Source organism: Gavialis gangeticus, unplaced genomic scaffold (genome assembly GCF_001723915.1).
Source record: "Gavialis gangeticus isolate Ggan-Ray unplaced genomic scaffold, GavGan_comp1, whole genome shotgun sequence".
Classification (NCBI taxonomy): Eukaryota; Metazoa; Chordata; order Crocodylia; family Gavialidae; genus Gavialis; species Gavialis gangeticus.
The window spans coordinates 88,570,133-88,587,606 of NW_017729033.1; the positions used below are offsets into that span (position 1 = coordinate 88,570,133).

General features: G+C 37.8%; 1 protein-coding gene across 1 annotated transcript in view; it reads left to right on the top strand.

Moving 5' to 3' along the window:
* The window catches only part of EIF4E (eukaryotic translation initiation factor 4E), a 37,774-nt gene extending 20,748 nt beyond the window's left edge, over window positions 1-17,026 (top strand). The window contains exons 3-7 of the mRNA XM_019526349.1: window positions 1,553-1,648; window positions 5,090-5,153; window positions 7,295-7,408; window positions 11,017-11,156; window positions 14,374-17,026. Coding sequence (XP_019381894.1) covers window positions 1,553-1,648; window positions 5,090-5,153; window positions 7,295-7,408; window positions 11,017-11,156; window positions 14,374-14,488 — 529 coding nt within the window. The 3' untranslated portion in view covers window positions 14,489-17,026. The remainder of the gene's footprint in view (window positions 1-1,552; window positions 1,649-5,089; window positions 5,154-7,294; window positions 7,409-11,016; window positions 11,157-14,373) is intronic.
* The last annotated feature ends 448 nt before the right edge of the window (window positions 17,027-17,474 follow it).

Here is a 17,474-nt window from a genome sequence, read left to right on the forward strand (position 1 = left end):
GGACACTGCTCTTCAAGCTGTGTATCAGAAATCTGATAAGTATCAGCCGATATGCCTCCTTAAAAATCGGCATCGGCCCCAAAAACCTCTATTGGAGCACCCCTAGTTGCTTTAATTTTTCTATGTCAACTTCAGTCTTTTTCTGAGACCTCACCTAATTTAGTATATATTCATAGGAAAAGGTAGGGAAGAAACCACATTTAATCAAGATTAATTATGTGGGTAGTGTCCCTGAGACTACTAGCTTTTTCAACAGAATTTGATAGTTTCAGAAAACTGCAGTGGCTATTTTCTTAGAATTTCCCAGCACTGTAAAGCAAAATGGAAATCTAAGGAACAGGTGAATAACATGACAATTATTACCATTTAAGTGTTGCTGGAAGTGATTACAACTGATCTAAAATACTGCGTTCACTAGATTGCTTATGAAAATTGCAATTTTTGTCAAACCATAAAGCGTATGGTGAGAACTTTATAGTTGATGGTGGGTGTTTTTCTGTTTCTTTGTTTTTTTATTTGTCAGTATATAAAGCTAAAAAGCTGTTTGCGGATCAGACTGTTAGGTGCTCTTTGTCACTTTTTTGATTGAGCTCTATAGAGAATGAAGAAACTTTTCAAGGGACGGACATTCTCTAACTTAAACTTAGGCTAACCTTTTTGTGGTGGAAGTATTAACCTGAGAGACTAAATGTCTTTAAATGTCAGATACAATTTTCTGTCAACAAATTACAGAAACTACACTTGTTTTTGCAAATTATAAGTTGCAACGCATTAAAGAATACTGATTTTTATCTTTGTTCAGCATTCATTAGCAATCTGCAGACATTGTTCGTTCTTGGGCTGAGACTAGTACCAAAATTTTTCTGTAGCTTTGGGCAAGAACTAGGAATAGGATGATGTCTGGAATAATATCCTCCTTTTCTTTCCCTGTAATAATTCCAGCTGGTACTGTATTTCTGAAGTTATGTTCTGTCAAGATGTGTTAAGGAAAGTATATCCCATAAGAGAATTTACACTTTTAAATCTCAAAGGTAGTTTAAAGAGAATTTCTGAAAGGAATAATGGGTTTTCTATTATGCTTCCATCAGGATCTATCTGAAAAGCCACGTAGGTGAAGGGACAAAGAGCTAAAAGTATAGAAGTATTTCTGACTTGTCAAGTTATCAGTCTTTCACAGACTATAACCAAGAGTTTACTTACACATACCAGACTACTAGTTTACCAGTAGTCACAAGCAAAAACCTCTCTTCTTAAGTTGATGCAAATGGTCATACTTACCACTTAAAGCCTTTTAAATAGCTATGCAAAAATTGATTAGCTAAGTCTCCCTTCCATTTAAGGTGCAAATGCTTTTTTACTTGCCCAAGGTCCAGAATTAGAACCCAAATGTGTGTCTTAAGAATTTCTCCTGACAACCTGAGCCCTGGAGCAGATTTTCATGCTGTTATTTCAATGGCACGGTCTAATCTTGTCTGGAATTGCTAAGTGGATAATTGTCGGTCCTTTTCAGCACTGAATTTTATTTTTAATGTATAGCATATAATTTTTTTAGATGGGCCCTCTGGTTCTTTAAAAATGACAAAAGCAAAACCTGGCAAGCAAACCTTCGTCTGATTTCAAAGTTTGATACTGTTGAAGATTTCTGGGCGTAAGTAAAGTGTTCAATTTCTTTTTTTTTCCCTTTAAATCTGTGTAGTAATCCATAGTGTATTGGAATTGTGTACATGCTTTTACTACCGTAAATGTTAGCATCTGGAGTGGACGTTCAAATCTATTTCAGGAGCTTAAGGGAAAGTCCATTTCATTTTTCCAAATGAACTTTTAAAAAAAGGCACTTGGAAGTAAATAAATTATTTCTGGGTTCTTCTGTATTCTAAATATCAATTTATATTGCCACTTGTATTGGTGGTGATGTAATTGGACATTTATTTAGATTAAGCAGGTGTTTTTTTGGCTCTGTCTGCTCTTGCTATGTATAGGGTTTAAATGTGATATATTATGGGTAGACTAAACTGTGTAGTCATACAACTCAGTTGACGAAGTAACTCTGGTATGCAAAGGCCATAACACTGTTCTGTTTGGAAATTTGAGATTAAAAATGTTGGTTCCCATCCTTTGATATTTCATGGAGACCTGTATTCAGAGTGTAGGTGCTTGGTGCTTCCAAACATCAGTCTTAAAGTGCATCAAGTTAAACACTTGGTCAATATTTTCAGAAATGATTTAAAACTATGCTATTTAAAAAAAACCAAAAAACTTTCTCTTGGAAAATAGCTTCCTCATTTATTAGCCAGGTTGCTCAAGTAAATTGTGTAGATGATAGTTAGATAAGTTCATGGAATATGGGTGAACTGCAGAAACAAGTTAAAGCTGTTTTGAAAAAAAAGCTCTTATTTGAATAAAGATGGCACTCAGCAGACCAATATATGCCCATGTTAGATTGGAAAGTTAGAGACTTTAACAAAACCTATAACTTTCCCAGTAAATTCTTAGTTCTCTTAGTCTTGTAAACATTCCAGAGCATATCATTCTTCAACACAATTGATATGGGAGTCTTGTGAGAATTCAGCAGAGTAACCTTTACACAACTGAAAAGTAGAAGGAACTGCTCTCCCTACTCCCCCTTCCCCTCCCCCTTGCAGTTAGGAGCCAGTTTCAAATATTACATTGGTCATAGGAATGAAGTTTGAATAGTGTTGCTTTCCTAGTTCTTGTTTTAATGAATTTAACGTTTTGGTTTTCCAAGTTTTGCAGGTTGTGTTACTAGAGGAGGGAAGCAGAAGAGTCGGTTAGAAAAGGAGTCGTGCTGTTTGTTTAGCTTTTCTTTAAACACCAGCTAGCTCCCTTCTTCTGTGTAGAAAAATCAGGATTTTGTTACATGCAGCTCTCTATATATGAGAGGTAGGGAAATCTGGATGTGGCAACTTGAATACTTTTATTGGTATGGATGTAGGCTACCCATAGATGTAATAAAAATTGACATGCTAGAGAGAGTGGCTTTGGACAAATTTACTATTCATGCTGTCCATATGGGAGAACTTGATGTCCCAGGGGATCTTTCTGTAGAGTTCTGTTCAGGCAGCCAGCATTGGCATTTGCTCCATAGGGTTTGTCTAAGGGTAACAAGTTTTGATCCTGAAGACTTTAGATGTGGGGTGTGAATTGGTTGTGAGTTTTTGCTTTCTGGCTACTGCTTTGATGAGCAAAGGAAGACTCAGTTCCATTAATCCCATCCTTGTTTGGGAAGCTGGTAGATGGAGATCTAGTATTCTGATTTTTTTTTTTTTTTTTTCCATACTCTAAATCAGTGGTGCTCAACCTTTTTGCTCCATGGGCCGTGCCCAGTCTGTCTGTGTGCCAGAACCTGCCAGCTGGCTTGATCCAGCACATGGGACTTCGATACTGTCATGCAGGGGGCATTTTGGCCAAAATGCGTTGACTAAGGAGGCAGGGGCAGCAGCAGGTTGGCCCTAATCCAGTTGCATGGAGCTTGGGAAATTAACAGCAGTGGGGTGGCGGGGGTGGCAGTATTGATTGCCACTGCTCCCTGCTGCCAAATTTTCCAACGCATGGGGAGCCCTGCAGGCTGGATGCCATGGCTCTGTGGGCCAGGGGTTAGATATTTCTGGTCTAAATACATGGTTCTTAGCTAATCTGGCTGCTAAGAAGTAAGCCTGAGTTTGCTTGTTACCAGGTTCTGAGTGGATAACTGAATAGAACACTTGCTGGCTTAAGTGTCTCTGGTTAGGAATTGGATACAGTGGTAGTTTAAACCATTTTGGTTTTTTTTCACCCAGTCAGTGAAACTCTTCACAGTAGATGGTGTTTTTTTTAGAGATGCTACTTAAATGAAGGTCCAGTTTAAATTACTGTATCTTCTTGCCTTCAGGTATTAGCTGGATCGTTCTTTAAAACAGTTGCTGGTCCTTTATTTTAGCAGTCCTTTTTTGGCACCTGGTCTGGAACTGCAATTTGTTGTCAGTCCCGTTCTAAGCTCTGCGCTTAATCCAACAGCAGAGGTTGTAGAGTAAGGGCAGGGAATGCAGCCGTGTGGAGAGCTGCTCCAGGCCTGGGATCTTGCAGCGGTGACAGCATGGTCCAGAGCCAGGGCAGAGCTGCAGTCGGCTGTTCCCAGCCCCGGAGCAGCTCAGTGCCCAGCTGCTTGCCCTCCCAGTGCTGCTGGGGCCAGTCTCCCTGGGAACCCTGGCCCTGCACTGTCACAGAGTTGCTGCTACTGGAGTCTCCATGGAAACCAGCGTCAGTGACACAGGAAAGGGCTGCTGGGAAATGGAGTCTGGCCACCAGCTGGAGCCTCTGTTTGCCCACCCGTGTTGTAGAGGCAGCATTTCTTCCCAGTTCAGAGTACTCTAAGCCCACTGTCACAGTGTTCTTTCTCAGTTTTTAAATGTTTTTTTTTTTTTCCTGCACATTGCTCAGTGGTGAACTTACTTTTGGCACAGTATATGATTTTTGTGGTATTTCATAATCTTGAACTCTTGTCGCTCTTCCAGCCTTATTTGGATCTCACATACTCTGCCTACAGCATTGAAGCTGAAAATAATTATATTAGATGTGATAAGGTGGAATAAGTCTCTTAAAACAATGCTTCTGGGCAGAAAAGCCATAAAAATCTTATCCTTTTATCTTTTTATTACACTAAACAAAACATTTATTTTATTTGGTGGCTTGTCCTGAATGTTTACATGATGAATTTATGAAATGTCAGGTGAAATTACCTCAAGTCAAAATTTGGTGAAATTATGATAGTATTTCTCAAAACTGAATTGGGAATTGACATTATATAATCAGTTGCTCCCCTGCTGCTCCAGAGTTTCAAATTCTTCAGAGAACATGAATTGTTTCTATTCTTCTAAAAAATTAGGGTAGCATCAAAAAACTTTTAAAAATAAATTTCAACCTCAGTTCAGTTTGACATGATTGGAAAAAAAAATGTTTATTTCAGGCTAATCATCTGAACAGTAAGGATTAAGTTTTCTTCAACTTTTCAAGAAAGAGTGTATCTTAATTCTGCTTAGCATTTTAAATTCATTTTATCTTATTGCTTTGTTTTTCTTTTTGTTTTAAATAGTTTATACAACCATATCCAGCTGTCTAGTAATTTAATGCCTGGTTGTGACTACTCACTCTTTAAGGTATGCCAGTCACTTTTTTTTCTTTATATGTAAATGACAATTTCAGATAAATGTATTATTACATAATTCAGACATCATAGCCAGTTTTTTTCAGAAGTGACTGGTGATAATGGAAGCCAATCTGGAAGTGTCTTTAAACAGTCTGAGTTTGAGACAGTGCTGAAAAGAGCACTTCACTTTGAAGTTAATGCTGGGTACTCAGCAATTCTGAAAACTTTGGCTCATGACCCTTCTGGTAGACTTAAACTCATCCCCTTGTATTAGTGCTTGCATTGTAACATCTTTACAAGGTATGTGTTAAAATACTTGATAGGCCTCAATGGTTTTTCACAGTAGAAAAGATCTTCAATTCTGGGAGGCATGAAAGACCATTCTGGGAGGCACTAAAAAAGAAATGTTGTTTTAGCTTTGAGCTCCTCTAATAAAAAAAAAAAAAAAATTCTGGGCTCCTCTTTTCCTCATATGGGTTCACTTAACACTAGATCCATGAAGGGGCTCTGAGAATAAATATAATCCCAAATTAGGTTCCATAGGTAATACACAGGGTAAACTAGGAGTTACTGAGCAATGGGATTGACAGTAGCCAATAAGAGATGCTGAAGAGAAGGGTGCATCTGAAATCACACCCCTCTAAACTTAGATATCTGTGTGAACTCAGAATTTATGGCCTGGAATTCCTTCCTGCACTCAAGGCACCTAAGTTGTCCTTTTGGGCATAGACAGCTAGCATACCTTTCAGTCATTTGATTGTCCCTCCTCCATTCGGTCCCGCATGCTCCACTGGGCATCTGCCAGCCTTGTTTGTGAATTCTAAATGGCTTCTGGACATTTGGGTCCTGTAATGCTCAGTTGTGATGATTATTCTAGGCATACTCAGTAGTAGCAGCATTCTCGGGAACCTTAGCAATGAAAATGTAGCTTTTTACACACTTACAAGGTTTGGGTTGGGTGGGGTGGAATTTAGTCTCATGGTTCTTGCCCTTTCACGTGTCTGACTTGTGTCTAGGTTCTCTTTTGGGTCTGGTCCTTAGTGTTTATGGAAAGTATCAGTTATTCATTTTCTGTGAATGTGCAACAGGTACAAAACTAGCAACCGCGCTGCACACTTTCCTGTATTATCAGGCGTGTCCTTGAGTCTTGACCTAAAGGATTTACCTGTAAAGGTGATGAAGTAGTGTGACCTCTGTAGCTGCCAATAAGCATGCCAAATGTGGAGAAGTGAAATGACGCCACTAGCTCCCTTTATATTGCTGCACACTTCATCAGCTTTTATCTAGAGTTGTATAAAGCAGAGATAATCAAGTGCCCTTCTCTGAAGTTACTAACAGAGACATTTTTCATCTTCCTGTTGATTGGGTGTTTTCAGTCATGCCTCTTTTGATGACTGATTTTAAATAACACTTCATAGTCAACATAGGTCTGAGAGTGATTTCTGGCTCAGTGCAGCAAGCATCACTAAGTTTCGGTGCAAAGCTTTTTCTTTGTGCATCAGAAAGAACACATTTTGTCTTCTAAATGGTAGATTGATTTTGGTTTTTTTGCATGGCTGATAGGTTCAGGTTTCTTTATTCTTGCTATATCTGCTCTGAAAATTGAGACAGTAAGGCAGATGTTCTTTATGCCATTTTATTAAATCACTTTTTGATGAGAAAAATTCCCATTTTGGACCTGCCTAAATTAAAGCGCAGAACCTAATTGATCTGACCAAAGATGCACCAGATGTCAGTGATAAAACTAGGACTACATCTCAAGAGCTTTTATCCTAAGTAGTGGTTATTTTGCCTGGCTTCATGCAGGTCAGAACAGATGTCTAACCTGAGCTGTATCTGAATCAATTATCTGCAGAATATTTGTAGACAAAACTAGTTGAATTTGGTTCTTAAACTTCACAGTTGCTTAACTTGAAACTGGTGGCGGTAGTGGTATAAATATTTTGTGTATTTATCTGTGATACCATGATATTCTGAGGGACAATTCACTGCTATTTTTCAAATTCTTTATCAAGGTGGGGTTAACTCAGACAACTGTAAATTTTGTTCCTGTATTACTGTTTAAATACTTTTCCCCTCCTTTTGTTTGGGCTTGTAATTAAACAGATAATCCCATGTATTTGTTTTTTAATTTCTAATTATACATTATAGGATGGAATTGAACCAATGTGGGAAGATGAAAAAAACAAGCGAGGAGGACGGTGGCTAATTACACTAAATAAACAGCAGAGACGAAGTGACCTTGATCGCTTCTGGCTAGAGACAGTAAGCTCTGTGGCAATGTATCTTGCAACTAAACAATCATGTTTTATTTTTAAAGTCTAATTAAAAATGGGGTTTCCATTTTCAGTCTATAGCAAGCTACAAAATATTCTTTGGAAGATCTTGCCTGACAATAGTTTTTTGTCATACAGAACATGGATTGTATTGAAACATGAGATTTGAAATCCAAAGCATCTGTAAGCCTGTGCAATGTCCCATAAACAAGTGAATGAATAGGTGTCTTCTACTCCTAAGGGTATTTGGCATAACCTTACAGCAACTCGTGATGCTATATGTGTCCCTAACACTGTAATACTGTTATTTCTATCCTAAGTAAATGGTTCTTATTTACAATGAAAAAGCCTTTTTAGCAAGAGACCTCCAGACTTTATTTATATTTTGAATACAGTATTATAAACCAGAAGAAATTCTCAAATACAAACCATTGTGGTTTAAAGTGAAGAGTATGTTATGCTGTCCATCTATGTAATAGTTTTCCTGATCAAGTAAAGCATGTTGCTTTATGCATTTTGCCACTCCATCTAATCTTCTGCAAAGAATCTGATTAACCTGACTGTTTTCAAACCTTTCTTAAACTGAAGATGAAAAGCTATCCTGTTTAAGTTAAAAGGCTGAACTCTTCAGTTGCTTGCAAATTACTTCATGGGACCTGAATGTTGTCCTTTTTCTGTGACAGGCATAGTGGTCTAAAACACATTAGCCAAGAATCACTAGGAATATAGAAGCCAGTTATCTCCGGTTAAAATTCCAAAGACTGTTTTTCAAGAGAGAAACCTGGAGAGGGAAATGGAATCTCTTTCCACAATGCATTTAAAAGTGTTATAATGTCCTAGCACTGTTTATAAGCACAGGCAGACTGGGTGGCTACTGAATTCATGGTGGAAGTGGGATGCACTGCAGCTCCTTTAATCTTGCAGGCTCCCTTGCACCCCTCTCCCCCCTGATTGGTGGAGGGGCCTCACTTGTGGCTCACTCATAATCGTTGGGAAGTTGAAAACTGTGGTTTTAAATAAATATAGTGCTGTTTTTGCCTCCTGCTGCTGATTGGCTATGCAGCCTCAGCAGCCCCACTCCTTGCTGCTGACTGGCAGGGAGGCATAAATGGTGCCATATTTAAAACAGCTGTTTTTGCTTCCCTGCTGCTGAGGAGAGATCAATGGGACTGCTCTGCCAATCAGCAGTCATGGGAGAGGTGCATGGGGGAACGTGCAAGATAAAAGGAGCCCACTTACATCATGAATTTAGTAGGTCCCTACACATTAGGGAGCAGTGTCATCCTCATTCCTCCAATCATTTTTCACAGTCTGCTTGCTGAACCAAATCAAAACCCTTTCCTCATTTTTCAGCTCTCTGGACATTAGTCCACAAAGTCTTCTGCTCCAAACTTGGGTAATCTAACTGCATACTATTTGACTGAAAAGATCTGAAACTGGTATTTATTTCATTTTTTGTCTTAATTGCGCTGTCTTAAGCATCCATGTAGCATGCTTATCTTTGCACAGTGCTTCTAGTTATTAAACAGCATTTTAAACAACATTCTTTTATTACCTGATTCTGTAAAACTATGGCATTGGTTAAACACTGATACTTGAAATGTCTTGTCTGGCACAAGCCTCACAGGTTATTGCTTTTGGTACAGGTTTCCCTCGCTTTATGTGGGTTCTGTATGTGCGAATTCGCTCTTATACAGTAACCCTTTTATACCAAACATTCGTTATATGCAAGGTAAATTCACTCTTATGCAATCAGTGTGGTGGAAGCCCACGGTCAGCTGCTTTGTGCGGTGCACTGTGGAAGTGATGCGCATCAAAATATAGTCTCCTGTGTGGATCTATGCTCCTTGCTTGTTGTCTGCAACCTGTGTTTTTGTAGTTGCCAACCCCATTATGGCTGCTAAGCACCTGCTAGCTTATCTCCTACCCCTCTCCCTGGTCCATCAGTGAATTCTTTACCACCCTCTCTTCACACCAGCTAAACGTTCACCACCACCCTGTGCTTGTGTATACTGTCTGCTGTTGGTGAGCACCAAAATTGTCTTGTAAAAGTGGTAGAAATGGATCTGGGGATCAGTACAGTTAAGGTCTTGGAATGTATCCTTATTTGTTACATTGTAAAGTGGTTTCCCTTTAGGCGAATTTGAGTTATGTGTTGTTTTCCAGGAATGCATGTACCGCATAAAGCAAGGGAATTGTACTTGAGTAAATATAGTGCACATACGCTGTAGTTTTATAGATCTGTTATAAAAATTTGGTTCATTCACTAGTGCACTGTGATCATGTTATTTCTTTAGCTAAGTTAATATTTGCAGCTCTCAGCAAAGTCATAAGACTTTAGCTCTAGTGCTGCTTGGAGTTTGATTTTTTGGTTTGACCTTTTTTTAAACTTTAAACATGATTTAGAAAACTTACCTTAAGATAATGGCAGCATATAACACTTCAGCTGTTTATTTATGGGGATGTATTCTGTTATGGATGAATTTCTCTCCAGTCTGTCATTATAAGAGTCTTGTGTGGTGGACTGCTGCACTTAGCACTTGGCTAGATACACACCAAGAGCAGCAAAAGGAAGTGTTAACTTTCTTTGGTTAGTTTTTTGTTTTTGTCAGAAATTGTACCATTTGCAAAGCATTCACTCATCAGCTAGATACTGCTTTGGTTGTTTGGAAACACTATTTTTATAATTTCCTCATTGTTTCACAAGTCAGTGCCAAAGCCATTAGTAGTCTGCCTCGTATTCCTAGTCCAAAGGAAGAGACTTAGTTCTGCATCCCACCCTTTTCTGGGGGCAGAAAGTCATTCTCATTGGTCCATTATAGCAAGTATGCTTTGTATGGTTTTTGCTTTGTGTACGCAGGAATGTTACAGGTTGCCTCAGTGAATCCACGTGCAGTTTGCTGAAGTGCAAGGCCCTCTTGCTGCTTGAGTTTGCAGAGGAGGCATGTTGGGGCCCCAGGAAATTAATATACTGTTATTGCCTCTAGTAGCTGTATAGCAACCTTTGGAAAATTATGATGTTGCTTAATGTAAACTGCTTTATTTACAATATGATGTATGCCTGAGGGCTACCAGGGAGCAAGCAAGATTCCCAAACACCTAAAAAGGTGAATAGGGAAGAAGAAAGAACACCATACTTACTAGAGAGGGTTGGAAAGATGGTAGGAATTTCATGTTGGCACTCCAGGTAGAGAAAAATGTCCAACAGTGGTTGGGGAGATAGATAATGTATTTTTGTTGCTAATAGAAGAGATAGTATTTAAAGATTACAGCTTTTAGACCAGTAGACAAATGGAAAAACTCAGAACTCCAAACTTAAAAGAAACTGGGAAGGATCCACAGCTACCTAGTTAAATCGCGTGTTTTTGCTGCTTTTTTTTTTTTTAACAACCAGGAACAAGGTAGAAAGTATTCTGATAATTAGGAGTGTATGTTGCTTCAGTCTCTGCAAGATGGTTGGATTTCCACACAGGATAAATTTTATATTTAATATTGCTTAATGTAAACCACCATTTACAACAGAAGATTCCATTATGCGGCAGGATTCTTTGTAATGACTGCTGGTTTTTTAATGGTCACTCTTTTTTAATCTCGTAGCTGCTGTGCCTTATTGGGGAGTCCTTTGATGACTACAGTGATGATGTATGCGGCGCTGTTGTTAATGTTAGAGCTAAGGGTGATAAAATAGCAATATGGACAACTGAATGTGAAAACAAGGATGCTGTTACGCATATAGGGTAAGTCACACTTGCTATTCAGTGTCCTAGAGAATAATGCTATAGATGTTATATACTTTAAGGTAATGTGTTTTAAAGTCAGATAACTGGATAGAAGATATGCTAATTATCTGCATTTGGAAATTGTGGAATATACTTGAATAATGATGTTTTGACAAAAGTCTTAAAGTGACAGTGCACCTACTGTCTCAAGCAGTTACAGAGTACTAATCTTGCACGTCTGTGAAATGCATACAGTAGTTAGTCTAAGCAGCTTTGTAAAGTAGAAATAGCAGTTTGAGGAATGGGACTGCAAATCTGTTACAAAAGCTTCATGAGCTCTTCTGACAGGTATGTTTGCAGTTGGGTATTTCAGGTTCTACTGGAACATGCCAGAATTCAGAGAGCAGATGTTCCAGCCCCCACACAACATAATAGCATAATTTCAGGTAGAAAAAAGTACAATATGGCTTTCTGGGATGTGTGTGTAACACTAGTCTGAAAAACTGAATACAGTCTCTGTACAGCTATTTGCACATGCTCTTTATACACACGGATCTCCAAAAGGAAGAGCTATTTCTTCCTGCCTCTGGGGCAGGGGGCTGGACTTGATGATCTTCAGAGGTCCCTTCCAGCCCTAATGTCTATGAAATCTATGAAATTTGTATAGTTCAGAGGTTTTGGTGAGGGATATGAAGTCACTTTGCTAGGCAACATACGTGACAGTAGATTGGCAACTGAAGTGAAAGCAAGGATGAATAGTATTGGGCCAGAAGACTGACTCCTTTTTAGGTAATTATGCTAAATGTCCTCAGCTAACTAGCAAATGTTGCTACAGTGGGTGGAATTTTTATCACATCAATTTTAAATATAAACTGCAAGACAAGTTATTTGTATCTTCTTTCTAACTCAAAACCGCTTAATTTTGTGTGTTCTCTTCTGAAAAGAGAATAACAATTGTAACACTTTATCTTGAGTTAAGTCATTGGGAGGACTTGTCCTTAGGACTCAGTTCAGATTGAATATTGATTCAAGCCAGTTGAAATTTTGCATGAAAACAGAATTCTCAGTTTCAGCATCATTTCTCCTGAGATGTAACTGCTGAGACTTTTGCTGACAGTACCAAAAGTGCATAGGACAATACTATATGTTATGAAAAGTAAAATATGGAACTTTTCTGACACGCGCAATGTTTTGAAAAAACTTCCTTGACCCATTCTAGTCAACTTGAGAAGAGAATAGTGGTTTCTTTGTTTGTTTTGAATTTTGTTTACTGTTAAAATCAATCATGGTATCAGCTTGAATGTCTCGGGGATCTGCCTTTGTTGTCTTCATGAACAAGTCTTTCCTTTTCTTTGCTAGGTTTTTAACTTCTAGAAGTACACATTAGCACGTTAGCTCATTTTCCCTGTTGAATGGTTATTGCATGTAAAAGAGATTTCATCTGATGTACTTATGGTACAAGTAGGCAAGTCTTTGGCAGTAGGCACGTAGGCTACGGACAGAAATTACACACAAATTGGAATAAGTGATCGGGACCTGGTTCAAATCTGTAACACAGGAGAAGTTCAGCACACACAAACTGCTTTCAAAATGGCTGAAACTGGTTTAAGAGAAACCTGGATGGATGTAGTATCAGACTTAACTGCTTTAAGTTAAATCAGTTTATTGAACTTCTTTTCCAGATCCCCTCCAGATTCAAGTTACCTCATCCCTCAGCATCCCAGGATTCTTTGCACCCCCTCCTATCCCACCGCAGGGTGGTCCAACCAGTCTGCTTCAGCCAAACAGGGAGGCATGCTCTAATGCCCCCTGGGTTCTGGCTTGGGGCAGTGTAGGCATGTGGCTGCATTTCTGGAATCAAAAGTAAATGTCTCTTCACTTGGTTAATGGTTTGATCTCTTCACTGTAGACTAACCTGCAAAAATTGAATCAATTCAGCCTCAGGCTTTTTGACTGTCTGCACTTAGTTCAGTTGATACTCTATGGCTGTGGTACAGATTGTTTGTTAACCCAGGATATCAAGTGTCAGCTTGTGCTTCTGAATGGTATTGATACAGGAAACTCATTATTCGTGGGTTTGGCATTCACCATTTCAAATATTTGCGAATGCTGAACCTGCATCTTAAATACACTTACAGGAGCTCCTTGGGAGCTCCACGCTTACTGCCGCCACCGGCCTAGCTTTTTAAAAAGTGAAGATCACACAAGTGGCACCAACCACAAGTATAGATAGAGATTTAACTAAATACCACAATGCTTCTATTTTGTTGTTTTAGGTGACAGCTCTGCTATTCTGTTTTGTTTTTTATCCAGTAATAGGTTACTAGTTTGCTGCTGCTCTGAAAAGACTATATTAAAGTAATAGAGAATATTAACTCTAGAGTTAGGAGAATATGGCAAATCAGGATTCCATAAATAATTTTAAATGTCAATTTATGATAGGTTGTACCAAAAATATTTCAGAGGTCTTTCATTATTAATCTGCAGCCAAATCAGTTTGTTCTCTGATCTAGATGGAACGCTCATTGGGCAGATGTTATTTCATTCAGATTCTTACTGCCATGAACATGCAGGATGTGTTAGTGATTTTTCCTGTCTTGGTCAGAGCTGGACCAGCATTCTAGCTCAGTATCTTCTCTTCCAGCCACCAAATCTATCTGTGGGTTCAATAATTGTTATGCGAAAACTCCAGATTTCATAAAGGAAAGGAAAATAAACTTATATGACAGTGCGTAACTGTATTTATTCTTTGATTAAATGTAAGCTTTTAGTTCCCAAGAATCAGTTTTCCTACCCATTCATTTTATGGTATCAATTCAAATAACCAGCCATTTCTGAAATGAATACAAGACCTACCTCATGCAAAAAAATATTTTTTTATTTAGAGCTGCTATATGAAAACATAGTAATTTTTGGTTGCCTCTTTGGGACAGGTCTATGAAAGTACTTAGGTCTGTCTCCCCTCATCTCTTAGTACTCAGTGCCCTTGTCCTTGTAAGAGTACAGTGAAAACTGTGCTTCAGGCTTATAGCTAAGCAGCAAAAGAAGTTGAACTTTTGAAATGAGATTCATATGCATATACATAACTGTTGTAGAATCCTCGTACTAGAATTGTTTCTAAGTGGAACATTAACATTTTTGCATTGATGTGTCAGAAGGTCAAAAAGAATTCTGGTGTCATTACTGTCTACTAAGAGCATTACTGAAAAATCGGTTTTCTTTTGTGTTTTCCCAGGAGAGTATACAAGGAAAGATTAGGACTTCCTCCAAAGATAGTGATTGGTTATCAATCCCATGCAGACACAGCTACTAAGAGCGGCTCCACCACTAAAAATAGGTTTGTTGTTTAAGAAGACACCTTCTGAGTATTCTTTCATAGGAGACTGCGTCAAGCAATCGAGATTTGGGAGCTGAACCAAAGCCTCTTCAAAGCAGAGTGGACTGCATTTAAATTTGATTTCCATCTAAATGTTGCTAAGATTTGTGAGAAGTCTCATTCGCCTTTGTCTTGTACTTCTGTGTTCAATTTTTTTTCTATTTTGGCTGAAGTAACCATTATTCAATCAAAGAATTTCAGTACACATTATCCCCAGAATCCATAAATGTTTTTCTGGCCCACTCTGTAATAGCTTAGTAGGAACATTACTATTACAAAAACATTTGTTTATCCACAGTATTCAGAAATGAAACTGCATTTCTAGTCCTTGCAGAAAAATTACTTCTGTTTTCCATTTGCCTTGTATGCAGTAACATTTTGCTGGTTTGGAAAGAGTATGGTGCATACAGTTTTCTAGCAAATTTTTTACACAGCATTGTCTTTGCTGTAACCTATGCTGATGGCTGCTAGATTAATTTATTTGTTTCCCTATTTGATAACATTAGTGATATTTTGATTTCAGTTGTTTTTGCTCATGTAACATTTGGTGAAGAATCTGGGAATATGACAAAGGTGGAATAAACATTCATTTTGTGCATTCTTTGGTAATTTTTTGTTTTTTTGTAACATCAAAGCTTTGCTACAAATTTATGCATTTCAGTCAAATCAGTGATCTGTTTGTGTGATTTCCTAAACATAATTGTGGATTTTTTTTTAAATGTAACACCATAAATTACATTCCTTACTAGAAATAGTATGTCTGTTTTTGTATCTTATGCTGTATTTTAACACTTTGTATTACTTAGGTTATTTTGCTTTGGTTAAAAATGGCTCAAGTAGAAAAGCGGTCCCATTCATAATAAGACAGTGTACAAAACTGTAAATAAAATGTGTACAGTGAATTGTCTTTTAGACAACTAGATTTGTCCTTTTATTTCTCCATATCTACAGCAAGTATTTGTACTTCTTGTGACAAGGCAGTCTCTACTGTGGCTTCTATTGTAGTGTATCTTCCAAGAGAGAGTAAGTCTGGAGCTATAGTTTATTACTATGTTTATTAAAAATTGTAATAAATCTAATAGATAGCATCCTTCTCCAAAATGGAATTACCTTGATATGGCTATTGTTTTTTCTTAAAGGGCAGTTTAACTGATCTTAATGTATTGTGCTGCTTTCTGGTCAGTGTTCATAGAAGTCAAAGTTGAAAGGGGGACAGGATAAAAGTCTGGTTTCAGCAAAGTGCTGAGGTGAATAATTCTGCTTAGTGATGCAGCTACAATATGAAGTACCAATAATACACAGTAAAGAGAAATGGCTGTAAAGGAGTAAAATATATCAAGAACTAGACAACAGATTGTCTTTTTGCAGGTGTGTGGAAGTCTGCTTTTTGATTGTGGAAGTTGGTTCAGAGAGGGGGGAGCTGGAGTTTGGACTGACTTATGGGAAGGGGGAGTGGGCAAAACAGGAGGAAATTAGAGTGTAATGTTTTACAGCCATGTAAAGGTGCACCACAGCAAGCTCTTTTCCATTTCAAAAGCATGCCATAAATAGCTTAGTGCTGATCAGTGTTGTATTGTTATATAACAATATTGTTAAACTTAGCATTTAGGGTTATTTAGGTGTAATTCACTAAGTTAATTTGGCTGGGTACAGGGGGTTGAAGAAGGAATTGCAGTTGGTCAGCCCTGAGTTCACACTAATGAGTATTTTGCATTTGCTAAATGTGGCAATTCAGATTGAAATCTTATATGAAATCTCATATTAAATATTTAATCAGAATGAGAAGTATGTTGTCCGTATTTGCATTTGGCCTTGACAGTACTATTTAGGAGGAAGTTAAACTTGTTTGGCGAGAATTGAGGTTGTAATTGTCCAATTTGGACAATTTTTCTTTCAGATGGAAATTCAGAAATTTTTTTCTCATTAAAATCTTGTTTGAAACTCCTATCTTGACTCTTGTTAGTGTTCCTCTGTCAGAAAAAACTTATTTTTACCAGAACAGATTTTATCTTTAGAGAAATCCTGAGCTGTCAACTCAGTAAAATTCTGCTTTTAACTCTGTTAAATAAGGGTGTCTCGAGTGGGGAGAACTAGCCAATCTACTAATGTTACTATGCAACTTAAAAGTTTGCAGTTTTAATAATATTGTACAAATTAAGTGGGCTAATGTTGCCATCTTTTATAAAATCCCTCATTCTTAACTAATGTAATTCTTTGTACTTTCCAAACACGTTAGGTATTTTAGTATGTTTTAAAAATTAAGTGTTTTTTTTTCTTTCCAGCGTCTCTCATATTAATACCCTTTCAGAGGGATGTCTATTTTGGTCAAAATTTGAGTTTGACTGTGAACTATAAAAATGCATCACTGTATGGTGTTCTCTCTAACTTAGACATCCTGAAGCCAGCAAAGCATAACACTTAGGATATGTTTCTGGATATGTTTCTTACTTACAAGTTTTCTAATTGTATTTTCTTAGTATGGTACATTTGTGGTTTTTATTATTTTTTTTAAAGAAAAAATGCAGCTATCTCTGTTTGGAGTGCTGGAGGTAGGATTACTAATGTGACAAAGGTAAATTTGAAAATGTAGGTAACTCCTTCACAGAGTAAATTGAGGTCTACTAAGAGGTGCTAATGATGATGTTAGTAGTATTTATGCTTTTGCCTGATGAGTGTGATAAAATACCTAGTCTTGGGCAGTGACAACATGCTGCTTATTTAAAGATGGTTATATAAAAAGAGAATAGAGTGCATTATAATGAGCACCTTTTTTAAGATGTGTTTTATTGGTTAGATGCTATTTAGCTTTTGTTAGGCTTAGTGTCTAAGCCAGTGATTCCCACCCTTTTAGATTCAAGGCACCCCTCCATAACTTATGAATTGAGCAGCAACCCATTTAAAGCAGATTTATTACAGCGCGTACCTCCTGGCCAAAGTGGGAGAGCCCAAGCCTGCCCTTA